Source organism: Camelina sativa, chromosome 14 (genome assembly GCF_030686135.1).
Source record: "Camelina sativa cultivar CO46 ecotype springtype chromosome 14, ASM3068613v1".
NCBI classification, from domain to species: Eukaryota; Viridiplantae; Streptophyta; class Magnoliopsida; order Brassicales; family Brassicaceae; genus Camelina; species Camelina sativa.
This window is the reverse complement of record NC_141893.1, coordinates 15892938-15920359: the sequence shown is the minus strand read 5'-3', so window position 1 is coordinate 15920359 and position 27422 is coordinate 15892938. Positions and strand designations below refer to the sequence as shown.

General features: G+C 35.9%; 7 protein-coding genes across 9 annotated transcripts; 3 read left to right on the top strand and 4 right to left on the bottom strand.

The window, feature by feature from the left end:
* The first annotated feature begins 578 nt into the window (after window positions 1-578).
* On the top strand, window positions 579-2615 carry LOC104741797 (GDSL esterase/lipase At1g31550). The gene is made up of 5 exons (XM_010462719.2): window positions 579-979; window positions 1281-1493; window positions 1571-1719; window positions 1827-2100; window positions 2197-2615. The coding sequence occupies exons 1-5, from the start codon at window positions 706-708 to the stop codon at window positions 2475-2477; spliced, it is 1191 nt and encodes a 396-aa protein (XP_010461021.2). The 5' UTR covers window positions 579-705; the 3' UTR covers window positions 2478-2615.
* A 1115-nt stretch (window positions 2616-3730) lies between these two features.
* LOC147928281 (uncharacterized) lies at window positions 3731-4813 on the bottom strand. The gene has a single exon (XM_087486082.1). It carries the CDS (start codon window positions 4811-4813, stop codon window positions 3731-3733), a length of 1083 nt encoding a protein of 360 aa, XP_087342208.1.
* Window positions 4814-9543: 4730 nt separating this feature from the next.
* On the top strand, window positions 9544-10988 carry LOC104741796 (uncharacterized). Its single transcript, XM_010462718.3, has 3 exons — window positions 9544-9971; window positions 10262-10441; window positions 10560-10988. The coding sequence occupies exons 1-3, from the start codon at window positions 9906-9908 to the stop codon at window positions 10788-10790; spliced, it is 477 nt and encodes a 158-aa protein (XP_010461020.1). The 5' UTR covers window positions 9544-9905; the 3' UTR covers window positions 10791-10988.
* Window positions 10989-11897: 909 nt separating this feature from the next.
* LOC147928280 (extra-large guanine nucleotide-binding protein 3) lies at window positions 11898-16333 on the bottom strand. Its single transcript, XM_087486411.1, has 9 exons — window positions 15820-16333; window positions 14288-15337; window positions 14057-14194; window positions 13859-13963; window positions 13590-13769; window positions 13330-13504; window positions 12980-13236; window positions 12731-12903; window positions 11898-12643 (listed from the first exon to the last, which is right to left on the bottom strand). The coding sequence occupies exons 2-9, from the start codon at window positions 15224-15226 to the stop codon at window positions 12037-12039; spliced, it is 2574 nt and encodes an 857-aa protein (XP_087342537.1). The 5' UTR covers window positions 15227-15337; window positions 15820-16333; the 3' UTR covers window positions 11898-12036.
* A 1166-nt stretch (window positions 16334-17499) lies between these two features.
* Window positions 17500-19547, top strand: LOC104779023 (pentatricopeptide repeat-containing protein At1g31920). Its single transcript, XM_087486408.1, has one exon. It carries the CDS (start codon window positions 17706-17708, stop codon window positions 19527-19529), a length of 1824 nt encoding a protein of 607 aa, XP_087342534.1. The 5' UTR covers window positions 17500-17705; the 3' UTR covers window positions 19530-19547.
* A 93-nt stretch (window positions 19548-19640) lies between these two features.
* Window positions 19641-23029, bottom strand: LOC104777228 (phosphomevalonate kinase, peroxisomal). The gene is made up of 11 exons (XM_010462715.2): window positions 22805-23029; window positions 22513-22573; window positions 22198-22348; window positions 21977-22074; window positions 21684-21790; window positions 21539-21591; window positions 21041-21418; window positions 20861-20965; window positions 20513-20740; window positions 20300-20422; window positions 19641-20092 (listed from the first exon to the last, which is right to left on the bottom strand). The coding sequence occupies exons 2-11, from the start codon at window positions 22518-22520 to the stop codon at window positions 19826-19828; spliced, it is 1518 nt and encodes a 505-aa protein (XP_010461017.2). The 5' UTR covers window positions 22521-22573; window positions 22805-23029; the 3' UTR covers window positions 19641-19825.
* Window positions 23030-23730: 701 nt separating this feature from the next.
* On the bottom strand, window positions 23731-25685 carry LOC104741793 (aquaporin NIP3-1-like). Of its 3 annotated transcripts, XM_010462714.2 has the most exons (4): window positions 25493-25685; window positions 24720-24944; window positions 24300-24580; window positions 23731-24190 (listed from the first exon to the last, which is right to left on the bottom strand). In XM_010462714.2, the coding sequence occupies exons 1-4, from the start codon at window positions 25622-25624 to the stop codon at window positions 23857-23859; spliced, it is 972 nt and encodes a 323-aa protein (XP_010461016.1). In that variant the 5' UTR covers window positions 25625-25685; the 3' UTR covers window positions 23731-23856. The 3 variants fall into 3 exon arrangements, with proteins under 3 accessions (XP_010461016.1, XP_019091447.1, XP_087342535.1); XM_019235902.2 differs by lacking the exon at window positions 24300-24580 and having other exon boundaries at window positions 24010-24190; window positions 25493-25667; XM_087486409.1 differs by lacking the exon at window positions 23731-24190 and having other exon boundaries at window positions 24296-24580; window positions 25493-25667.
* Between the last annotated feature and the right edge of the window lie 1737 nt (window positions 25686-27422).

Genomic DNA, 27422 nt, shown 5'->3' with positions numbered 1-27422 from the left:
TTTTGCTTTTGTTTAAGGGATGCGCATGAGTTGCAACAATTTTCTCGTTCGATGTTAGAATATTTACTACAGATATCAGTTTTTATGGTAAATGTTAAGTCACATAATAAATGAAACTTGCTATCAAGTAATTCTAAATAGCATCAATTGTTTTTCAGGTCACCAACACTATACATCTCTTCACTTGTAGTGATTGTAAGCATGCAAACATGCAAATAATTCGTAAAAAAACTTAAAAATGGTCTGAATAACACTGCATAGAAACGGGACAAAATAAATTGCAGTAGGATGGTCTGAATACTTTATTAGGTTACTGATGTACATATATCGAAAGTACATATGAGACTACTTAAGGATAAAATAACTACAATTCTAACATTTATACATATCTATGTACACTCCCTCCTCAAGCTGGAGGGACTTTATGAATCAAAATAGATATTTTCTAAAGAGTGGTTACAAAAGTTTGTTAGGCCATAGAAAGTAAATTGCCTTGCCCCACCAGGCCACCACCCCTTATTGATCAGGCAACAAGAAATGGGTCCATAAGTCATCGGTCCATCCCAGCCAATTAGTTCATAACTCATTATTGGTCCATCCCAGCCAAGTATATAATTTAGTTCTGTTACTCTGAAAGTCATAAAAAGATTTTTTTTTTTTTTTTTTTTTTTTTTAAAGATAGAAAGTCACTTAGGACCTCTTCGAATGGCATCGCTAGATTCTCATGTGTTGATGGGAATAATTAGCCTGGTCTTTTTATCCACTCTTTTGGTCACTACGGTAAGCTCGGTATCGCAATGCCGCAATTTCGAGTCGATCATCAGTTTCGGTAATTCGATTGGCGACACTGGAAACTTGCTCGGTCTCTCGGATGATCCAAACAATCTTGCTTTGAGCGGTTATCCACCCTACGGAGAAACTTTCTTCCACCAACCAACCGGTCGTTTCTCTGATGGCCGCCTCATCATTGACTTCATCGGTACTTCTCTTTATATAATTGATACGTTGAGTCTGTATTTTAACTACTCTGAGAAAGAATCAAATGAGATGAGTTACTAATTGACTAAGGCCTCTTTCTTCCTAATCTGTTTTGTCTCATGTGAAATTTTTCTCTGTTTTCTAGTTTTGGCGCAGCTTTTTTCGAGTTTGTTTTTTTTTTATATTTTTGGCTTCAGTTCACTTAAATCTTATGTAAAATATTTCTTTGTTTTGTTTTTTTTCTTGAACTGCAAGTTAATAGTGTGAAACCTTAAGTGATGCTACAATTTTTTTCTTTACAGCTGAATTTTTGGGGCTACCTTATGTGCCTCCTTACTTCGGATCTAAAAATGGAACCTTTGAGAAAGGAGTTAATTTTGCCGTAGCCTCAGCAACGGCATTGGATAGTTCTTTTCTCGCAGAGAGAGGGTACCATTGTCGTCACAACATTAGTTTAGGAGTTCAGCTTAAGATCTTCAAGGAGAGTTTACCAGATCTTTGTGGCTTGCCATCAGGTAGTGAAGATCAGCATTAGGGGAGTAATTGTAACTGTATATATATTTAGTTAAAGCTCACTTGTATTTGTTCTTAGATTGTAGAGATATGATTGGAAATGCTTTGATTCTCATGGGAGATATTGGAGCGAATGATTATAATTTGCCATTCTTCGAACACAGACCCTTTGACGAGGTCAAAGAGCTAGTTCCGTTGGTGATTAGTACTATTTCTTCTGCCATTACGGTAACACTTTTACTTGATCTGCTAGTCGCAGTAACGACTAAAACAAACTGATTAGTTTGTCAGAAAACTATAATGTGTTGGTTGCGTTGGGACTGTGTTGAATCCAGGAGTTGATTGGTATGGGAGGAAGAACATTTCTGGTGCCCGGAGAGTTCCCTAAGGGATGCTCGGTAGCATATTTGACATTATATCAAACATCAAACTTGGAAGAATACGATTCTTTTGGATGTCTGAAATGGCTGAACAAGTTTGCAGAATACCACGACGAGCAGCTTCAGGCAGAACTCAAGAGACTTAGGAAGCTCAACCCTCATGTCAACATCATATTTGCTGACTATTACAATACTCTGTTGCGCCTTAACCAAGAACCATCGAAATACGGTTAGCCTTCTTGATACCTCCACTGCATGCATCTTCACAACCAATTGATTGATTAGGTGTTAATTATCCGAGTTCCCAAATTAATGATATTTTCAGGATTCATAAAGGAACCCTTGTCCGCTTGTTGCGGTGTAGGAGGAACATACAACTTCAACCTTAGTACAGGTTGTGGGAATGTAGGAGTGGAATCTTGTAATGATCCATCAAAATATGTGGCCTGGGATGGTATTCATATGACTGAGGCTGCATACAAATCAATGGCTGATGGACTACTCAAAGGACCATATGCGACTCCTCCTTTCAGTTGGTCATGCCTCAGCTCCAAGATTAAGAACAAGAATTCATTAGACAAACAAACTTCTCTGCTGAGCAGCTGATATAAGCTTGTCTGAAACATTAAAGAACATGAGAGATAGCCATAAGAAAATATATATAGTGCGTTCTCTTGTATTGGATCATATATCGTATATTGTATTGTTGTTGGAATAAAGTGGTTGAAGTGTTTAGTAGCTAAATCATGTGATCGAACTGTAGATTTTAAACTAGAAGACTATAAAAGATATATGCTTATATATAATTTTTTATATTTGAGCTGGTAAGAGGTATATTATTTTTTTTGAAAAAAAAAGTTTTAATGATACATGGTAGTTAAAATGAGAGATATATACAATTTCGTTTTTGGGTAAACAAATGAAAGATACAGTAACCTTCAAAGTATGTGAATTGAAACGGAAATCATATGGATAGCTGATGTAATATTACTCAAACGAACGTACGCAATGACTCCTTTGGATTTGGATCATGTGATATTTTTTAGAGATATGTGATATTTTCCCATTAGGTGGTTTAGGAGGACCACATAGCTTCACCTTAAGTAGAAAATGTGGGAGTGTATGAGTGAAAATTGTATTGATCCTTCAAAGTATGCTAATTGGGGTGACATTCATGTGATTTAGGTTGTACAACAAGTGAGTAGCCGATGGATTACTCAAGGGACTGTATGTGATTGGTCCTGCCTAGGCTCAAAAATTAAGAACAAAGGAGTCATTAGCTACTAGCTAGACACACACTATTCTTTGATAATTAGCGTATACAAGCTTGCTAAATCTTTTGGAGACAAGAGAGATTTATATAATGATAAAACCATATATGCTTTAAAGACCTTTGTTTTAGATATTGTATTGTATTACTAGGTAATGTCACACCCATTAGGTCATGAAAATGATATAATAAAGTATGTTAAACATTCTATAGCAAAATATATATTAGAGTAAGCAGAACATATTTATTGGCAAAAAAATTTTTTTATCACATATCTTTCTTTTTTATTTATTTTTTAATATGTATACCAATGAACAAATGACATATGTCTATTTTCAAACAAGCAACGTTTCTTAAGTTTCTCAAACAAAATATATCTATTTTCAAACAAGCAACGTTTTTTAAGTTTCTCAAACAAAATATGTCTATTTTCAAACAAGCAACGTTTCTTAAGTTTCTCAAACAAGCAACGTTTTTTCTTATTTTCTTTTTTTTTTTGTATGAATGTTAAATTATATTCACCAAAAAAAACAACAGTGGTCCAAAGTTGGTTTTACAATTTAGAACAATAATTTAACAACCAAAGAGTTTAAGAGACGGATATGGTTTGGAGAGGATGACTTCGAAACCAGAGTTGGAGTCCATTCTCATAGCCAGAGGTGGAGGTCAGTGTGAGCAAACGGTTACGGACTTGCTTGTCGATGAAGCGGCAAAGGGTGGATGACGAAGTGGGAGCTTCTCCGTGCCTTCGAGCATTACGTTCCCGCCATAGGCTGTGTAGAGTGGACTGGAAGACATACCGCAGGACAAACAGGGGTAGACGTGGAGTAGAAGAGTCCACGAGCAGAGAAGCCAATGTCGTCCAAGACGTGGTGAACCGGGGTCCCATCAAGTTGTGAACAAGAGTAGACCACACGTTCGAGGAATAGGAGCAGGAGAAAAAAAGATGTTCTCTCGTTTCCCCACAACCCTGACAAAGAACACAATCTCCATTTGCAGCAGCATTCCACTGAACTAACTTGTCACCAGTAGAGAGCCGATTATGGTGAGCAAGCCAAGCTATAAAGGCGTACTTAGGTGTTGAATGAGTGAACCAAACGCCTGCAGACCAGGGACAGGGAGCGTTTGGTTGCCTTATCAAACACCAAGTATCATAGGAAGCGAATATACTCTTAAAAGAACCATTCCTTTGTTTCCAGAGTGGACGATCACTACCTTGAGGTTGCACTGAATGGCGGATAGAGTCAAGAGCACCCTCAATCTGATTCAGAATATCAACACGATGTCGTCGTCGTCTATGCGAGAGGGCCTCTGCCACAGTACTCTTCTGTGGGATCCCCATATCAATACTACCCCGGTTCCCAAGTTGAGCAAACAGCGGACCAATAGGGCTCCAAACATCAAACCAGAATGAAGTGTCAGTGCCCGAAGATATCTCCTTTTTATGTAGATTCGCTGCAAGGTCACGGTATTTCAAAAGCTTCCTCCACATCCATGATCCACCAACACTCCTCTCATTGACAGAGAAAAGCGAACCAGTGCGGATCAAGTTCCTTCGAACCCAGTTGACCCAAAGAGAGGTACTAGCAGACACTAGTCTCCAAATGAGTTTCAAAATACACACTGTGTTCGTATCCTGCAGACGACGAAGCCCCAGCCCTCCCTCATGCATTGGTTTGCACACGTCAAGCCAAGAGATTCTGGCCTTTTTTGTATTTAGAGCCGGACAAGACCACAAGAAAGCCGAGAAGAGACTATCAATCTCCTGAAGACATCTCTTCGGCAAACGGAAAGCAGAGAACCAGAAATTGGTGAGACTAGATAGTACCAACTTTATCAACTAAAGTCTACCTGCAAAGGACAAAAACCGACCAGTCCAGCAGGATATACGACTACGAATACGCTCAAGAAGAGGAAGATAGTCAGCATGTGTCATAGAACGGGTGAGGAGAGGGAGTCCCAGGTAACGAACAGGGAGTGAGCCCACAGAGAAGTGGAAGTGCTGTAGGATGTCGTGTTGATGTTGAGTTGAAAAACCAGCCATGAACAACGTGGATTTCTGAAGGTTTATTCTGAGGCCCGAGACAGCGGCAAACCTATCAAAAACAGCTAGAATCGCCGCTATGGAGTGTGAGCTCCCATCAGTAAAGATGAGAATATCATCAGCAAAGCAGAGGTGTGTGAGGTTCATTGTTTTGCAGCGAGGATGATAACCAATGCAGTGATCAGTAGCAGCCTTATCCAGCATTAAGGACAGGACATTCATACAAATGACAAATAGATAAGGGGATAGAGAACATCCTTGCCTCAAACCTCTTTTGTTTTGGAAATAACCAGCTAACTCCCCATTGACTTGCACAGAGAATGAAGCAGAGCAGATACAAAGTTCTATCCAATGAATGAAATCCGCGGGGACATTAATAGCTTTGAGGATATTGATAAGAAAAGGCCATTGCACTGAATCAAAGGCCTTGGAGATATCAATCTTCATCATACACCGAGGGGAGATGGACTCCTTGTGATAGTCCTTCATCAATTCAGAAGCAAGCAACAGGTTCTCCATCATAAGCCTATCCTTTATGAAAGCTGACTGATTAGGAGCAATGAATGAAGGCAATATAATCTTCAAACGATTAGCAATAATCTTGGAGACTACCTTATAAAACACATTGCAGCAAGAAATAGGATGGTAATCCTTCATCTCCGTAGAGTCGGATTTTTTTGGGATGAGAGTCAAAATTGTTGAGTTTACACCTTTAGGGAGGAAGCCTTTAAGGAAGAAAGATTGAACCGCAACAACGAAGTCTCGTCCTATAACTGACCATGCTTGCTTAAAGAACTCAACAGTATAACCATCCGGACCAGGGGACTTACCAACCGGCATCTTAAATAGCGTTTGTCGAATCTCTTCATCAGAAACCAACTTCAACAAACCCTCCTGTTGAGGAGAAGAGACACGAAATGACACTATCTCCTCTAACTGAGAAACACTCATCCCCTCATAGTCATTTGGCTCCAAAGTTAGAAACTCCTCAAAGAACCTTACTGCCTCCGCTTTAATCTCCGGTTGAGTTTTTGCAATGGAGCCATCCTGACAGAGAATCTCTCGAATAGCATTATGGCCTTGTCGAACCTTGACAGCTCTGTGAAAAAATTTGTTGTTCTTGTCACCCACCAATAGCCAGTGTAACTTGGACTGTTGTTTCAAAAAACATTCCTCCAGATCAGACAGATGATTCCACCGCTGAAATGCTTGGTCCTCAGCCTCCTCCGCAGCCGACGAGGGATTTGAGAGCGTAGCAAGTTGTTTCTGGCAAAGATCCTTGTGGGAAACCTCCACCTGCTCTGAGAGTTTACTAAGCTTTCGGCGACTTAAAGACCTTAATAGAGGTTTTAGCGCTTTAAGCTTCTTGACAAAACGAAACATAGCAGAGGTAGAGTGATAGAGGCTCTCCGAGGTATCCCAGAAAGCTTGCACGGTGGAAAGAAACTCTGGACAGGACATGATAGCATTCGTAAATTTGAATGGCCCTCTAGGTTTTTCTTATTTTCTCTTCTCTCTTCTTTTAATTATTTGTTTAATAAAAGCATCAACATGAGCAACCCCGATGGAGCTGCCCTTATATAGTAAACACTAATCCAATGTGTTTCATAGACATACAGTAGATTACTATGGAATGAAAGTAACTGCATCGTGTGTCCTAGAAGGAGATTTTGCGTTTTGGGACTTCCTCCACAGACCATATATATTAATTTTGAAAAATAATTGATGTCAGATTAGTGTAGACAGTATAGGCTTCCTTCACATACAGTACATGATAATTTCAAGGTAAAATTAATATCAGATTATTGTCGTTTAAATTTTATTAACTTTTAATCTAAAAATATAGACCGTAGAAGAAATAACAAGAAAAATCTGTCCAATTCTGAATTTTATAATTGATAAATTTTGGTTGGAGTGGACTAAATACAAAACGTTTTTAGAACCTAAATTAGTCTACATGGAGTCTGAAAATGATATGCAAGATTTTAAAGTATAATTTTTTTTAATATGAAAATGTTTATGAATGTATTAATTACAGCTTGTAACTTTACATTAAAACAAATTTAATTTCTTGAATAATAACATCCACTAGATTAAGATCCGTGCTAGAGCACGGGTTGAAATTCATTTTATTTATATGTTTTTATATATAAATTTTAATTTATGTGATTGTTTTTAAAAGTTTTTTTGGATAAAACATTATGCAATAAAATTATATGCTAAATATAATGACTTGAAAAAAGACACCTATTTTGTAAGTTTTATATTGTTAATGATTTTAGATAAGTATCCGTGCTATAACAATGGACAAATTTTATTTTATACAAAATTTTATAAATTTTATATTTTAAAATAAAATTTTAATATGTTGTATTAGGTTATATATGTGAAGTTATTTCAACAATGTATATTCTACATCATGACTTGAATGTCATTATAAGACATAATTTTGTAAATTTGGTTTTTAAAAAGCGAGTTATTATATTATGAGTAATTTAATAATATTGTTATATTTTTGTTTTAATATACTTGGTTTCTTGAAATTCTTTCATATTATAGTGACATATTATTGACATTGCTATAACAAATCAATTTAGAGTGTTTCTAGTTTCTAACTTTTATATCAAGTTTCAATATATTAAAAATATTTCAAAATAAATTATTTAAAGTTTATTATATTATATAAAATTATAAAAATTCAACAAAAAAAATATGAAATTGAATTTAAATATTCAAATTTTGACCCGTTACTCAGTAAAATTTTTAATTCTATAGATATTATTTTTAAAAAATAATATTACTAAATCTTGAATATGTTATAGATTGAACAATTTATATTTGTTTTTAAAAATTCAACATATGGTATATCCAGAAATAAAACTATTTTTTAATTATTATAAATAATATGATAATTTATTTATTTCACAAAATAGACTCATATATAAAAATGAGAGGTGAAGTATAATGATAATTAACAAATTAATATGTTAAGTTAAATATCAAAATATTTTATTTGATAAATAATTTAATAAAGGAAATTAATATGATAAGTTAGATGATATGATTCTTTAGAATATTCTCTTTAAGATTTTCGGTATAACCTATTTGTAACTAATTAATCTATCATTAATATATAACCTATTTGTAATCCACTTATTAAAATTATATAATCTACTTCCATTTTAGTATAAAGAGGATTTTTAGCAAACAACACAATAGTCTACGACTAGTTGACTTGTAAAGTAAAGTAATCCATTTTACAGTTAGATATTGGGTGTTTGATATCCATACAAATCCTTTATAGTTTATTCCCCTTATACTCTAAAAACTATATTATAACCCGCGGTATACCGCGTGACAAGTTTTTACATAATTTTTTTGTTAATGTAATATATTAATACTAATTTTGCTAATGTACTATTTTGTTAATTTTAGTGATTTAGTATATAATCTGCGGTATATTGCATAACAATTTTTGTTTAATATAATCTTAATTAAATCATTTTGATTCGACGTATTTTATATTAGTGTTGTTAAAATAGTAAAATGAGGATTTAGCTCTTATTGAAGTATCATATTAATGATATTTTACTTTGTAGTATTATCAATTCAATCATGTCATGTCATATATGATATAACCCGTCATATAATATATCTCGTTTGTGTTATTTTAAAAATTTAATATGTTTAAATACTTATAATTTTTATTTTTATTAAGTTTAGATATATTATAAATTATAAATTTCTTAAAATTTTATAATTTACTATTTACGGTAAATTTACTATATATATATATATATATTTAAACACACACTTTTTTATTAATTGAGTAATATATGTTCGTTTTAAAAAAATCAAATCACAATATATGCAGAAAAGATTTATTTTTATTAACTTTATGTATTATATGATTTTGATGATTCACTACCTATAAATTTAAAATCGAAAAGAGATGATAGGAGAATAAAATTTTTAAATTTGGAATAAATCTTTTAAATATGTATATTAATTATAGAATATTATATATACGAATATTTAATTGTGTTTGGTTATAAGGATAATAGAAAAAGTTAACTAAACTTGTTTGGATATAAATATAAGCAATTTAACGGTAAACGTTTTCAAAAACATATTAGACACAACAATTATACTAGTATAGATCATTTTTCTTTATTTCAATCAGTTTGAATTAGATAGTGACATAAATAACAAAATTATCTTTACTTAACTGGACTCTAATCTATAACAGTTATGACTTTTTAATTCTCCAATTAGACACAACAAAATACATCGATTAGAATAATGATTATTAGATTTTCCAAATCCAAGAAAAGCTGAAATTAAAGGAGGACAATAACAGACGACAAAAAAAATAAAAATAAAAAAAATAAATAAAGGAGGACAATAACAACAAATAAATTAATAAAAAGTAAACGAAACAGAGTGAAGAAGGCATAATCTGCTTAAGCTAACGCAAAATCAAAAAGCAAAGCTTTAAAGTTTAAACAAACAAACACAAATAAAAATTAAAAAGCATATATCAACCATTCATTCACCAAGTTCGTCTGGAGATATAAAGCAACCTTCTTATAAGTTGTTCCATCTTCATCTTCTTTATATATAAATTCTTGGGCGCATTCTTACCAAGTCAAGAATCAAGATCAAGGGAGATTTTTAAAATCTTTACAAGTCCTAAGAAAATTTCAGATTCAATTAAACCATGGTTGGTATATTTTCAAGATTCTCTGTTGGTAGAAGCAGTCATCGACGAACACAAAGTGCAATCGTAAGCTCTCTTTTTACAGCTTCTGGGTTTGATTCTTACTAAAGTTCAATCTATGGAACATGTTGTAGATCTTTTGTTTGGTTTTAAAAATCTCCCCTTTAGATCAGATTCGAAGTACTCTTCTTGATTTTCTTGAAATTGTGTAGTTTCAGTTTCAAGATTCAACCAAAGGATGAGTTTTTGTTTTAAGGATTCATGATTAACCTTAAAAAGCTTTGGCCTTTTTCAAATTAGGTTTTTGTTTGGTTAATCTGAGTTACTGAAGATGTCTCATTCTCTCTTTTGATCAGGATGATAAGGAAGTATTGGCTCCAAATTCTGATGTTGTTGCAGCAACTACCACAACTGCAACAACTGCTACTCATGGGATTGAAGTAGCTACAGAGTTCAAACCTGTTGAACACCCGGTCGAGCCTCTGGACAATGATCTACCCATTCAGTGTCCATTGCCTGAACCATCCATTCTAAATGTAACACTCTATGCAAAAATGTTTTCTTTTTGTTGATCTAAGTGTACATGTGTTTATAGAAAGCATCTTAAAGTTTTGGTTTTGTAATCTTGTTAGTGATTGTTTTTCGTAAAAACAGGATGGGAGAATCTGGAAGGAGAGAGTATCAGCGTCTATGATGAGAAAAGGTGATTTGCAGATTGTGAAAGATGAGGCTGCTTCTGAATCTGATGGATCCGCACCAAAACCGCCTCGTCCGCCTCAGCCAAACCGTTCGATCTTGCCATCACTCAGTGCCCCTGAACACAACTTGCTAAATCTGTTAGAAGAATGCAATGCCATGCCGCCGGTAACATCTAAGAATGGATGAATAAAAAGTTCCTTAAAACTCAAATAGCTCATAATATATTATCACACCGATACAAACTTGTTCCTCAAAACACTCTTGAATCTCTATTGTATCGTTCTTTACAATTTCCCTTATGTGTGTGAGAATACAAAACCAAATCATAGTGTATGTTATATATATTATATAGGTAAAAAGATTCAATAAGCTTATTGCTCTATATATCTCAAGTCTCAACACCAATATGATTTGCCCTTAAGACTTTAACTTTTGCACTTGTGGATTATACATTGAGTCTCCTCAAGTAAATTTCACTAAATCAGCCTTTATATGGTAAAAAAGAAAAGTACTTTTTAAACTTAAACAAACTTTGTAATTTGTATATCCACTTTGGTTTTTACTTCAACATGAAGAAAATACATAGAAATATTATTCCTTGTTATACTGCTTGCAACAACTGATCTTGTATAATGGATTCTTCAATTCAAACTGAGGATTCAGGAACTGTGTAGACATCTGCCACTGTTGGATTCACTAGATGTTTCCGTGGCCCACGGTTGCTCCCGTGATTAATCCTCGCTCTTCTATGCAATCCAACGGCCTGATTTCCCTCGGTGGCTTCACGGTCCATTGCATTATCAGCTCGAGTTCTCGTAGAATCTGCAGAAACCAAAACAAGGTAAAGGATCAAGGCAACAAGAAGAAGAGTTGTGGTAGAAGATGAGAGCTTCAAGTGACCCATTACTACTCTTTTCCTTTTCAGACTAAAATTGGCAAAATATGGGTTTGAGAGAGTTGAAATGATGACAATAAATAGAAAGAAGAAAAAGAAGATAAGATGGAAATTAAAAAAAAGTTTGCTTTGCATTGAAGTTACTCTCATGATTCACATGATAGTGTTTGTACAGTTCACCAAACTTCTCCTACTCTTTGCTAGTTTTAAAAGTTGTATAAAATATCATATTATTCTTTGTCCAAATGGATCACAACAATTCACTGATCATCTTACAAGATTAGATATGTTTTATTCTCTAGACAAATAACTAATCTCTCTACTAGCTTTTATCTTCATATACATTGTATGTGTGAAAAATCTCAAAGAAACAATTTGGTTTGCCAATTTCATTAATATTTACAAAACCTTATTTCATTTAAATAAAAAATTTCTACGAACCAATAACCAAATTTAACACAAAGATTACAAATAATTTTATTTTTCTTCTTCCCACATAATCTCTCTACTTAAAAAGTTGAAAATAACAACAACAAATCATGAATCAAGAGTTTCCTCCGGTCTATATGGGGAAGAACTCATATCCGTACTATAAAACGAATCTTCTCCACCACCATTTAAGTAACTCTCTTCCTTCTCTTCATCCCATTTCAAAACCTCTCTCACATACTTAAACCCTTCATCAACATTCCCACGGTCCCTAGCCCTAGCTTGCCACACAAACAGTTTCTGACCCGTGATAGACGAGTAAAGAAGCTTGAACTTCATCGCTACGTAGAAGAAAGCTTGGTAAGCAAGTGACTGCACGTTGTTGTTCGTTCTCACTGGAAAGAAATCGCTGAACCAATCGCAAGATGTCAACGGTGCACGGTTTAGCTTTTCCTCGAACTGATCGTACTTGTTTAGGATCAAGATAAAAGGAGTGTCTTTGAAACACGGATGCTTAACCATTGACTCGAATAGTTCTTTGCTTTGGATCATCTTGTTCTGAAACTGGACTGTTCCACTGCTTTCAGGGGCAATGTTTATCTGATCATAATCGCTTAAGCTGATGCAGAAGATGACTGCTCGTACATCTTCAAACATCTCTACCCATTTGCAGCTATCGTTCATCCCCTTAGCGTTTACACGGATAAGCTGGTACCTGAAAACAGAAAGGATTGGTGATAGTAAGTACCAAAGTTTATGTTTCAAGATTTGTGGAAATTGAAGGTTAGAGCCAAGTAGATACTTTGGCTGCGGAGATGTAGACGCGTCTTGGTTTTCTTGGTAAGATTCAGACATTGGACTATGTTCATTGAGAGAAAAGTCCATGAAAGCTAAACCATTTCCTTGTGTAACACCTTCCGCGTATACGATATCTCGCTCCGAAGGCTCATACTCGTTGCTCGATACTTCCATGGCCTGCAAATGTAAGCCTAGTTTTAACATTTGAATCAATATGAAAAGCATAACACCGAAACATAAACCATCCCCATACCCGGCTTAAGAAGTATTCAGCAACATCAGGAAGGAAATGAAGCTCATCTTTACGTCTATATGTTGCTTGTATCGCTGGATCTTTCCAAACTTCTTCAACCAAGGGAGCGTATTCACGCGTTGCGGCTGGGAAAAACGCATCAAGATCACCAGTTGCTATGATATCTAGAAGCCAATCCGAAAAATGCTTTAACCTCGGGTTCAAGGTATAGACACATTGTGGTGTAGTGATAGTTCCATCTTCATTTGCTTCCTCGCCTACAAGAACAAAAACATTTCAAGAAAATCAAGAAACACATCAAGAAAACATCAAATTTCATCGTTATCTAACGCAAAAAAAAAAAATGGTACCTCCTGAATCTCCTTCAACCGCGCTTAAACCTCTCGTATGCGATAAAGCTTCCTCTTCAAATCTTTCTCTTCCATCAAGTAGGATACTGAGATATCTATACATATTGCTCTGTACCATCAGCTTAATATCTTGAATCTCTTCCACTGAAAACTTGTTCCCGTACAAAAACTTGGCCTGTTTCAATCAACAAGTAAACTCAATAAGCAACCACAGATGATTATCTCTTTAATGTTTTCCACATTACATCCACTGAACATACCTGTTTGAAGATAGTGCTAGTTCCAGACCCTTCAATACCAAGAAGTAGTAGCTTCTGTATCTTATTATGCTCTATATAATTCGGAACAGGAACATAATTGCTCGGTGGTTGCACCGTTCCGCGAGGTTGTCCTTGAGGAACAGGTAAAGAAAACAGTGCACACATAAACCTCGTAGATGCCTGATTAAGCCAAACGAAATAATTCATGAATGGTTCTATCAAAAATAGCCACACTTTTATAAGGATCTAATACATAGTTATTACATTACCTTCTCCCAAATGTTTCCTCGGATATTATTCTGCCCTTCTTCCTCATAACGCCCATCGTCGTATACCCAAAAATGAGTATCTCGTGGACACTGTACATTTGCTAGCTGAAACATATACACACACAAACACACACAAGGTTTATCTTCGATTGTTTCAGGACATGTAACACTTCAAACAAGAAAAAAATCAAAAGTTACCTTTAAGATTCTTAACTCAAGCTTTGTAATCTCCCGACCGTTAATATAAACTTCAGTGTTCCCATTGCTAGCATCCGGACACAACTTCCCCGTGAAGTTCAAATTCGAGCTTATGACTCTATCAGGTTTCTCTCCTTCCTGTTCACAACAACATTATAGCCAATAAACACCAAAACAAAGCGACTCCAACCCCAAAACAAGTACCAAAACCATTATACATATATAATTTACCTTGCCCCATAGACCAGACTCTTTATCATACCAATATCTACCTGGCTTCAACTTCTCAGGCGGTAAAGGACAATTAAGCAACTCAGCCATTTCCTCAGACTTTAACGGATACCCATTCACAATCAGCTGCTCTGGTCTCAACTGATTAGCAGTACACTCCTTCTCCGCCTTCATTATCTGTTTAACTTCCAACGGACTAAGCAACCGTGACAAAACCCTCGAATGCTTCCCTAACTTAGACCGTTTCGATTCGTCAATCGCTAGACCGATGCAACTCACACACTTTCTTCCTTCAGGCATTGAACCCATTGCTCTAAGAACACAGTTCCCACAGTACTTCTCATCACACACAATACAAGTTTCTTTATTCTCCCATTTTGCTTTCCCACATCTATAACACTCTCTCTTTTTCTTCTTATTCTTCTTCTTACTCCTATTTGTACACTCATGTACCTTCCTCTCCCTCTCTGTCTCCACCTCTACATTGTTCTCCTCCTCAGCAGCAGCGTCTCTACCTTCAACCCGATCATGATCATCTACAGGTTTGAACTTCACAACAGGTCTCCTAACCTGATTCCCATTCTGCCTATGATGACCAGAAACTGGTGATACAGAAGCTGAGCCAGATGATGACTCAGGGTTATTATGCAACACAGAGACCACAGACTCAGAGCTAGCTGGTGAACCTCTAGGGCTCTGACCTGAAGAGCTTGTGACTCCTCCGGCTATACGAGAAACAGGTAAAGGGATGGGAGTGTTCACACGAGAATTAACCTCAAGAGGTGCTACTCTAGGGATATCGTGGACAGGAGTAGGACCAGTGTACTCTAAAGCTATGGAGTAATCAAACTCAGAAGGGTTCTCAGGTAAAGGAGCTCCAGGTGGAAGCATCTTTCTCACCATCTCTTTCCAGCTTTCACCTTCTTCTTTCTTCTCCATGTTTTTACAAAGATTCAAAAGAGCAACCACCAAATTGGGAACTTTACAAGATGACACCCTAAAATCTCCCAAAATCACATCACCACCATTTTAAAAACAAAACAAAGGTTCCTGGTTCATCATGAGACACAAAGACAATAAAAACGAGAAGAGTAGATTAGGACAGGATATGTAATTAAATGTAATCAAATTGGATTAGTCACACATTCTAATAAAATCAAAGTCAAAGAGCCGGCAAATATGGACGTTTCATTGAAACCTAAAAAGGAAAAAAATACTTTTAAATACCATTTTGACAAATTCATTGGTCAAATCAATTGTCCTGGAAAACAAAATAATTCAACATCTAACCAAACCCACTAGACCACTTTACCAAATCGAAATTGCTGAGGATACATGCAAACAAATTTTCAGATCATGAGTGTTGTTGTTTATAGATTAAGCAAAATTTAAGAGGAAAAAATTACAACTTTTTGAGAGAGAATGAAACCAAAGTTAGCTAGCTGTCTCAAGGGAAAGACACAAAGCCACCAATTAAAGCTAAACAGAACAAAAATAAATCTTTTGTGTAAAAGAAGATGAAAAAATCTTACCTTTTTTTTAGCCAGAGAGAAAAAAGTGTGGAAATAAATAAACAAGAAAAAAAAGGCGAAGTTGAATCTGAGAAGAAGAACTCAGAAGACGAAGTAATAGGAGGAACGAATCTGTTTTGGTTGCTGTGATATTTGTTTTTGTTCTCTCTGAGAGAAAAAAAAAAATCAGGGAGAAGGAGACGGCAGAGAGAACAGAGAGAGAGAGAGAGAGAGAGAGACGGTGAAATCTATAGAGACAGATGAAATCGAAAAAAAGGACCCCACGAGTCTCTCCTTACATAGTTCGTGACGATGGAGACGGGTTTCTGTGATGCGCGTGTCTTTCACTTTCTTATTTTCTAGCGAGTGGTCACGACCAATCTAATTATTTGGCTCCAAACACCACACTAGTTAACGTTTACCCCCACGCGCTTTTACGCGCGTACCTCTACACTACACTCACTCACATCTTTGTTTTTTTTTGTCAACGTTTAATGATTTTCATCTTACAGTAAATATTACTATTTGCCCACTTGTGTATGAAAACCGTTGAGAATTTAATTAGCATTCAAAATACAAGAAGGGACTGTAATATGCTATAACTAATATGCGCATAAGTGTTGTCGACTTTTAGATATTTGCGTCATTTAAATCAAAAAGAGCATGTGAGAGGTGACATTATCATTGTGTTTGTGACGTTGTTGTTGGCCGTATTAAGAATCTCTCTATTTACATACTGTTTCTCTCTCATCATAATCTTCTGGAGAGCCTAAATAATGAAATTGTTGTGATTAATAAGGCAGGTTTGATTCACTTTCTGTTAGTGGGAGTTCAAATGTTGACAGAAACACACAAAAAGGTTCTGCGCCAGTTTAGATGAAACACACTATCAATTAGTCAAATTTGTAATTAGTACTAAACTTAATGGGCGCTACGACCCACCCTGTCTATTATCTTTTCACTACTCTATTAACATTTTTTTCTCTTTAACTATAAATATCTATGTGATATCAACACAAAAATGGTTCACCAACTCAAATTTGACATTCTATTTGTAAAGAGCTTTCACAAAATTCATAGTACTGTCTTAAAGTTTAGCTAACAAAACTAGATAACGGCAAACAACCGAATCAAAATTTGGGATTCGGTTAGGTTTTATTATAAGATTTAAACCAAACCAAACCAAAATTTGGGATTCGCTTAGGTTTCGATTTCAATTCGGTCAGGTTGTTTGGTTACTTTTGGATTTGTAAACCAATCAGAACCGAACTCATTGGAATCGAAACTTTTACGGGTCTGATTCTATTCAAATTTCAATACCCATACCAAACTGAACCAAAATTTAATTGGTTCCTATATGGTTACCAATATTTCATATCCAAAATACCGGAAAACCTACAAAACCTATATTTGACTCCAAAAGAAACCCATGTGATTTGATTCTTTATTTTACAAGGCTTTTGAACTGATTTCAGTTCTAAGGGTTTGTGAGAGTATTCATTTGTCAACATTATCTGGTTTTGGTTTCCGACTGCTTAAAAAAGCCCGCGCGTTCATGTTTCTATTAGTTTTTAGGTATAGAACCAAACCGAAATAGGCTTAACACAAAAACCGAACCGGTGAATCGTGTTTGAATCTCCACTTAAGGTAGGTCCCAAAAACTGACAAAGCATGGACAGAGAATCCAAAGCACCCACTCTCTGTTCTCTCACACCCATCACAAACTTATCAGAACTCTCCAAATAAAATTTATAACTAGTGGCTCATATTGTCCATGAAAATCTCACCGGGGATGAGACTCAAAACCCCTCCTGCTAAACAACATTCAAATCTTTTCAAACTTTTATTCTAATTAAGTTCCACAAAATTGAAAAATTCCGGACACCCATGGTTACTAGAGAGAGAGGATGATTAAGGCACCAATTCTACAGTCTCTAGTTTCTTCCAGAGACGATTTAACCCATAACCCAGAAGCAGTCAACACCTTTAGAGGTAAAGAGCAAGAAATTTTATACCTTTTGAAGAGATGCAACGACGTAGACGAGTTCAAGCAAATCCACGCCAGATTCATCAAGCTAAGTTTTCTCTGTTCTTCTTCATTCTCAGCTAGCAGCGTTCTCGCGAAATGCGCTCACTCCGGATGGGACAACAGTATGAATTACGCAGCTTCCATTTTCAGAGGACTCGATGATCCCTGTACCTTTGATTTCAATACAATGATCAGAGGTTATGTTAACGAAACGTGTTTCGAGGAAGCTTTATGTGTTTACAGTGAGATGATAGAGAGAGGGATTGAGCCAGATCATTTCACGTACCCGTTTCTTCTCAAGGCTTGCACTCGTTTGAAGTCGATTCGAGAAGGGAAGCAGATTCATGGGCACGTGTTTAAACTTGGTCTTGAAGATGATGTGTTTGTTCAGAACAGTTTGATCAGCATGTATGGAAGATGTGGAGAGATGGAACTCTCTTCTGCTGTTTTTGAGAAACTGGAATTTAAAACTGCTGCTTCGTGGAGCTCAATGGTCTCAGCTCGTGCAGCAATGGGAATGTGGAGTGAATGTTTGATGCTGTTCCGTGAAATGTGTAGAGAAACGGAGTTGAAGGCGGAAGAAAGTATAATGGTTAGTGCTCTCTCAGCTTGTGCCAACACTGGTGCACTCAATTTGGGAAGGAGCATTCATGGCTTCCTGCTGAGAAACATAAGCAAACTCAACATTGCAGTTCAAACTTCGCTTGTAGATATGTACGTTAAATGCGGATGCTTAGACAAGGGGTTGCATATATTTAAGAAGATGGAAAGTAGGAACAGTTTGACTTACAGCGCAATGATCTCAGGACTTGCTTTGCACGGAGAAGGAGAAGCAGCTTTAAGAATGTTCTCAGAGATGATCCAAGAAGGTTTAGAATCTGATCATGTTGTGTATGTCAGTGTTCTCAATGCCTGTAGCCATTCTGGTCTTGTCAAAGAAGGCCGTCGAGTCTTTAAGGAAATGTTAAAGGAAGGTAAGGTAGAGCCAACGGCTGAGCATTATGGATGTCTTGTAGATCTTCTCGGAAGAGCTGGATTGCTCGAGGAAGCCTTGGAAACTATCCAAAGCATGCCTATCGAGGAAAACGATGTTGTCTGGAGAAGCTTCTTAAGCTCGTGCAGAGTTCATCAGAACGTTGAGCTAGGCCAAATAGCAGCTCGTGAACTGCTTAAGTTAGGCTCACACAACACAGGTGACTATTTGCTGATCTCTAACATGTATTCACAAGCTAGAATGTGGGATGATGTAGCTAGAGCTCGAACAGAAATTGCTACTAAGGGTTTGAAGCAAACCCCTGGTTTTAGCATCGTCGAGGTAAAAGGTAAAACTCACAGGTTTGTTTCACAAGATAGATCGCACCCTCGATGCAAAGAAATCTACAAGATGCTAAACCAGATGGAATGGCAGCTAAAATTTGAAGGGTATTCACCGGACTTGACACAGGTATTGCTAAACGTAGACGAAGAAGAAAAGAGAGAGAGACTAAAAGGACACAGCCAAAAGGTGGCTATTGCCTTTGCACTTTTGTATACACCTCCAGGGTCTATCATTAAAATAGCTAGAAACCTCAGGATGTGTAGTGACTGTCACACATATACAAAGAAAATCTCCATAATCTATGAAAGAGAGATTATTGTAAGAGATAGAAACAGATTTCACCTGTTTAAAGGTGGAACTTGTTCCTGTAAAGATTATTGGTAGATTTTGATCATTCGTTTATTATCTCTATATTTAAATTCTTGTTCCAGACTCTTTACAAGCATATGAATATACCAATAACAGAAGCAGCGAATGAAAGCAAACACAAACGAGAACATTCAAAATCAACCTTACTTTTATTTTCCCGCAAGTTTTCCAAGAGTTATAAAAAGACCTTACAATGGGTGAAAAAATGCACAGTGGAGTGCTTACACCAAGAAATTTAGCACCCAAGTCTCTATATGCAAAATAGTATACTCAACCGAACTCGGTGATGCACCTATACCAAACAATGTTGCTTACTCAAGATGAACTGATGAAACGCCTGAAGTAATACCTGTGGTGCGTGGATCACCACTTTCTAGGCAAACGCCGTGTGGATCTTCTCTCACCAACAAGGCCAAAACATTTTGTGAACTCCATGCTTGGGTCAGTTTGCTGCCGGAATCCCCTAAAGTAATTGCAAATATGGCATCAAATCCACCAGCTCCAGGAACACCAGCAAATAGAACCCCTTCAGCATTCATTGTAGAATCCAAAAGTTGAGTTTGGGATTCAGGCTCTATCTGCAATTCCATGGTCCCTCCAGGTCAATGAAGATGCAAAACAAGTCAATTTGTTCTAATGCACGAGGTGGAACCCCTTATATTTGTGTATGCTATTAAAATTCTACAGCCAGCCGAGTATTTTATGCATCAACACAACGTTGTCATGCACAAATGGTCGGTTGAGATCTGAAGCAAGTACCAAAACAGAATAAATAAAAAACTTACCGGAACTCCAGCAGCCTCACCCATCTGACGCATAAGAATTCTGATCCCCAACATAGCTTCTCTTGCCCCTAAGAGTTCTTTAATAATCGCTTCATTGATCGGCTCAGTAGCATGTAGTACCCACTAGAAATGAGATACAAGAAGGAAATCAACCAAGCTGCTCCTTGATGTAACATGTCAAATGAAGTCAATAAATCAGCGAAGGAAATATACCTTTTCAGAAGTGAGCAGACTACAAGACTTAATGACTCCTAGATAAACATCCCAGTGGTCTTTAGCTAATTTGCTCAGAATGTTTAGCTTAGTTTCCAGTTCTAAATTTGCTTCTGACAACTTCTGCCAATTATCTCGTGCCTTCTCTGGATCAGACATTTGCCACTTCTTTACAGCACCTACCATTGATGGTGTGGAGGATCCACCACTTCCAGGTTCTCCTAGGAACTATTAAGACAACATTTTTGTTATTACACCAGATTTCACAAAAGTCAAGGATATCAGAAGTTGGTGAGGTTCACAACAGGTTTTTCCAGGGTGAGACTTTAGGTTTGATTGTTTGCTTACAAGATTCATCAGTGGCGGTAAAGAGATCTCAGTTCTCTCATGGTCCCAGTTTCCCTTCAATATTTTGCCAATAACTTCATGTAATGGCAGACCTGTTACTGCAACCTGCAAAACTTGGGAGTCAGAATACTTCCATCTTAAGCGGAAAATATATTACAGCAAACTTCTAGTTAATATAACCTGAGCCGATGACAAGACTTCTGGAGAGAAGCGAACATAACGCTGACTCCCATAGACAGCACAGCTGACATCAAACCCACTTCCGACCTTCCCTTGTGCAAGACAATGAGATGTTTGTGCTATCATATGGATAACATCTAGATCAGAACAACCAAACTTTCCTTCTCTACATGGTTCGGATAGGTCAACTACTCCAAGGTAATGTAGCAGAGCTGCAACCACAGCTGTAGTCATTGCTGCAGAAGAACCTAAGCCAGTTTTTGCTACTTCAGGCTTGCTGTTAGCACCATTTGACTCGGCAGCGTTGAATGTGATTGATGCAAAAGGTGCAAGGGTACCCAACGACTCTGGTGTCAATGGAAGCCCACGTGATTCTATCTATGAGAATAAATACGATTATCAACTATTTGTACAATCATCTCAAGAGGATTTGAATAATCAAAGGAAAGATCAACAAATGCAAGTGTACTTTCAACAGTTTTCAGCAAAGAAAAAAACCTGGTTCCGATATGAGTAGAAGTCATTGGAGCCTAAGATTGTGATATCAAGACCTGCAAAACACATTTAGAGCAACAGTTATCATCTAATGTCTTCTTCATTAAATAGAAATGATTAAAAAGAAAAGCAGGGATTAGAAGATTGCCTTGCAAGAAGAGCTTGTGCAATGCTTCTTTGTCCTTGTCAGTTGCCAAATGAGCAGCAGCTATAGCATACTGTATAGCATGCTCTACAAAGGGGTTTCTTGAATCACTGATTTTTGTTCAGAAAATAAAAAAGAATGTAAGTGCAAGTGCTCTATGACCAGCTATATCTGACAAGTGACATCTCGCTACAGACACATACAGATATGCCAAAATAAAAAATTAAAAGACTTATGATAAAAAAAAATTTAAAAATTGTTGAAGTGACAATTGAAAAAAGTTTTTCGAGTCTTGCCTTGCAGACACACACTGAAGAGTCAAGTGTTTAAGTGACAGTTTATACATGCTTTCTCTTGAGAGCTGTGGTGAAGTTAATTTGACATCTGTCCATTGCTGGAAAAATAAGTAAACAAACATACCAAAAATTGTTTTATGAGCCGTCTCACACAACAACCCATCAACACTGCAACTGTATTACTTGTCGAATAACACACAAATGAGAAAGAAGATGCATACCCATGCCCAACTTTCAGACTTAACTTCTTCATTGATCGGCTTCACAATCGCATAGAACCGTGCATTTGTACTCAACACAAGCCCTGCATTTGGCTTCTCAAGTATGAGGTAGCCTCCAGTCATCAACACCTTCCCAGGAGCAGAAGCAACACTGCATCAAAGATCTTTTAAGAACAAAAAAGAATTCCAAAAAATCCGATCCCTTTTACTATCTCTTAAATCGAATAAGCTATTTCGCAGATTCATCAGATTGGGAGATTTCTAATAAAAAGGCAGCATAATATCCCGAGAAAATAGGGTTACAGAAGCACTCACACAGACATTTCTGAACAGTGACAAAAACTGATCGCTGATCAAAAGCCCAGATTGATCGTACCTACGATCAAAACAAATTGCAAAACTCTTGAAGCGAAAACCAGATAAAATAAAATAAAAACTAATCAAAGCGGGCATGCATAAATCCACACATACAGAGAAACATCTATATCGTTATCGATTGAGAAGACCTAGAACTCGAGCAACCTTGAAACATTCGCTAGATTGATTTCGTAAAAATTATGTAAACAATTTAATCGACGAGAGTATAAGTAAGCATAAGAAAACTTACTGAGAACCACTGTCTGCGATTGGATATCTCCCGTAACTGATCGGAATTTTGGAATCGGCGGCAGTAAATGACCGGCGGGACGAGGAGTGGTGGTAGATCGGATTTGTTGGACTAATCAGGCGCAGGGAAGGAGAAAGAAACAAGAAATGTTAAAAGGTGGTTAGGGATATTTATGGGTTTACATAAGTATCGATTAGGATAACTTACAATGAAAACAAAACTAATAACAACAGACGCTTTTTTCTTTTTGTTTTAGTCAATTAAGTTTTGACTCATAAATGTTTTTTGGATAAGCATAATTAATATTTACTGTTAGCTCTTTTTTATAATATGATTATTAACATTTTAATGTGACCAACCAAAAAGTTATTATTCTTATTATTAAAAAAAAAACCAAAAAGTTACTAACATTTTGTAATTCTTTGGTGATATCATTGTAATCTATTATTAACAGTGTATAATTCTTTACCACATTAAAATAAATTTTCTACTAGAAAATAGTTTTTTCGTTATATTATTTTATCATATAAAGTTGAATGTTGGAAAAAAATTGAACATATAAATTCACGTAGGCTTCTTCGTCATTTTTTTTTTTGGTTACAACAGCGAAATTTAGATTTAAGCTTTTTTTTTTTTTTTTAACGCAAAGTGAGATTAATATAAGAAGATAGTCCAAACAAATAAAAATCATGAGGAAGAAAAACATGAGACACAATAATAACCACGTAAAACATCAGATGACTCTGGTGACCAAAAAAAAAAAAAAAAACATCAGATGAGTCTGTGCAAGTCACTAGATTTTTTTTTTTTTTTAACAAACACCGAATCTATAATTTTTTAATCTGTTTTAATGCTTTTTTTCAAGAAAACTACACTACTAGATCAGTACTTTCTTGATTCTTTATTGTTATCGTTTAGCGCATATAAAATTAAAATATATACACCATTTTATTAAACCAAAAAAAACAAACACACCAAGAAATATATGAGAGATCTCAAAACCCGCATGTAAGATGGTATTGAAGTAGTGTGGAGAATAGTACATCAATCTTTCACTCGAACTTACATGTGACATTACATTTGTCGTCGATTTTAGTAGGTGATGAACATATAAAATAATTCTGGTTAGACGGATCAACCACTCGTAGAAGACAATTCTCATCTTGAGAAGCTTCTTGGCGATCTCTCGAAGAAACTTTATCGCAATTTGGACGAATAATCTCTTTATATGATTTTTTTGTGGATCGTAACATATCGTAAGTCCATGCACCTGATAGTGCCCCGATGATCGGTGAAACTATGTATAACCATAAGTCATTATAACATCCCCATATAAGTGCAGGCCCTAAGCTTCTTGCTGGATTCATAGATGCTCCGGAAATTGGCCTAACCAATTTATGAAAAACATAATATATATAGTGTTCATAGTGTTTCATCGTACATTTTAACAATATAACCATTGAAAAACGTATTAAAGGGTTTATAGCTTAATTACCCGGAGAAAAGGATGTCGAGTACTACGGTAGCACCGATAGCAATTCCTGCGAATGACCCGGTTGCTCGTTTATCAGTAGCAACAGCAGATATAACGAACATTAGATTGAAAGTAGCAATGAACTCCATTATGAACGATGTCGTGTTAGAGTTTGACGGATATGTTCCCACATATACATCTCCCTTGAGGCTACATACGTTGTCGTTGAGATTGAAAACAAGCCGTAGAGTTCCGGCTGCTAAGGTTGATCCGAGAACTTGAGCAGCTATGTACCCTGGAACCTATAAAGATATCGATTACAACCACATGCATTACATACATATACAATTTTTTCGGTCTGGTTGGTACTAGGGTAGTTATGGAAACGAAAGAAAAAGTATGAGGCATTTTTACTAGTGATATAGATGTTTTTTAATTCACCTGATTAAAAGGGAACCTTTTAGAAGAGGCAAAGGCAATAGAAACAGCAGGGTTGAAATGTGCACCGGAGACGTGACCAATTGAGTAGATCATAACCATTACCGTTAGTCCCCATACCAAAGCTATACCAGGAAGTGTCACCGGTTTACCGTACGTCTCATTTACCACGATGGCTGAGCAGCCGGCAAATATCATAGTGAATGTTCCCACGAACTCTCCAATCAACTATATATAGAGAATACAATAGTAAGATATGTTAAATACTATAGTATAAGATTCTTTAGAAACTATTTCATTTTTTTTTTTACCAAAAAAAAAAAAACTATTTCATTTTTGAGTCAAACAATGCTGCAAGCCTGCAACATCCAAAATTCAAGGTGTTCGATAAGAATAAATTGAACCTATAACGACACTTAAGCTACTATTTGTACTTTTGTTGTTTTTTGGTTGTCTTAATTTTAAAATAAATTCTAGTTATATATCTTAACATATGCATTACATGGCATTACTTCTCAAAAACCTGAAAACACAATATTCATCCAATCTTATGAACGATCAAAATATAAAATTCAAATTTTAAACGTGACCAAGTGGTAGATCCAACATTTGTACCAAACGGATTTGAAATACAGATGTTTGTTTGGTTTGACTTTTATACTTGATAAACTAAGAAAATTCAGTCACCAAAAATTAGAACAAAAATCAAGATTAAGTTTGTCTAACAAGGATAAAACTTAGAAAACCATGTCGCAATATAAAAACATGTCTCTCACCTTTTGAACGAACGATACGGATACAAGAGGACCGGAGGAATCCGGTGACGAGGAATGATTCCCGGATTGACCATCTTCAATTTCCAAGACGGTGATTTGAGTCTGAGTAGTAATATCAGAGATCTCGGCCATTGATATATAGAACTATGGTGACATTTCTCCAAACATTTTTATGGTTGGCTCATCTAAAATCTCCAATAATAGTCAACTCTAATTTGTACTTAAAAAATAAGGAAATACTAAAGTTGACTTTTTTTTATTCGATACAACATGTTAATCAGTTCTTTGAGAATAAGAACTAAAAATTCATATATTTTAAACCCCTTAGGAGTAACAATGTTTGGCAACTAAAGAAATTATTTTTATTTTAATGACTTTCGAATAGTAATAAGATTTATATTTCAAAATTTCGGATACTATCGTCAAATTTATATTCATATTTTTTTTTTTCTATTGGATTGCTGCTACTGCTTCATTCTTATCAATCAGCTTCTCTAAAGAACCTTGGCTAATCTGTCTCCATAGAGCTTAGGTTGGAATTGCAGAAATAATTTATAATAGACGAGTAACACAACAAATTAAAGTAAAAACGTTATCACAGACATCATCAACATTCGAATGTACAGGAACAAAAATATAATTCATTAATTTGTAATGAGAGTTAACCGAATCGGGTAATTAATTTACCGTTCCGATTGACCTAATAATATTTAGTGTAGCTTGACATCGTTTTATATACTTTAAAGAGATTAGATAATAATAAGTAGCGGCGTTCTCTGAAAAAAAACTCATCCTAAGGTTAATTTTGTATCTTGTGGATAGTTTGTAATTTAATTTTCAAGTTTTGGAGTCGAAATCTTACTGTTTTGGAGATTTGTGTTTAGGAAAACATGTGATCATGTCGACTCCGGCTGATTCACGCTTTCAAGTGGCTCAACTAACTCCAATGGAAAGAAGAAGCATCTTGTATTCACCGTTTTAGAAATTCGATGACAATTGTTTTTTTTTTTGTTTTTTTCAGGGTTTTATCTTTTTTTGGCTTATTAGTTTTTGTTTTCTTTGGGTCTCTCTAAATAGAGTCGATTCGTCTGTGGTTTTTATTACTTCTTGGATACAGATTTCGAGATACTATGTGAGATTCAAAAAAATCAAATTCTCTGGGAACCGGGATAAAGTGAAGGCTGATGAGCCTTCATGCAACGTATGTCTGTATCATATTGCCTTGATTTTGTTCGATCTTTTACCATTGTTAAGTCATAATAAATTACAGTAATAGACGTTAAAGGTTTACATGTTTCTTTTCCAATCTTGTTTTAAGGATCAAAACAAGTTAGAGGTTAAAGAAAGTTTAGCTCTCGAGGCTGCAGAGGTTGCAAAGGAGGCTTTGAAGGATGACCATGATGCTGCATTCATGGATGTTATGGAAGAAGGCTAACACCTCGATACTTGAAGGAGGAGAAGACACAGAACATACAAATCTTGGAGGCGGCGGCTCATACATGTGCACGGTGCCAACATCATGAATGGTGTGGTTGAAAAAGTGTTATGGCAACACTAAAGGACAGTCGTACCCATAGTTCGAGCATCTTAGTTGAGAACTGTGTTTTTAATGGCGAGAGGCGAGGTGAGGCTACAAAAGTGTGGCTCTTGCCTTGAGCCTAGGCACCAATCGCTCCTCGCCTTTGCTGTATGAGGTGAGTCTACACAAAAAACCTTATAGGTTAGTCACTGATCCATTAGCTATATTAACACAATTTGTGAGTCTAAAATATAGATCATTTGGAACATATAGAAAGAGACAATCCAATAATAGTAAAACTGAGAATTGAAAACAAAACTAAGGAAAAGCCAATTCAACAAAGTTTTAAACTGAGAAATGAAAATAAAACAAAGAAACAACTAATCTAAACAAAATTTTAAACTTAATACT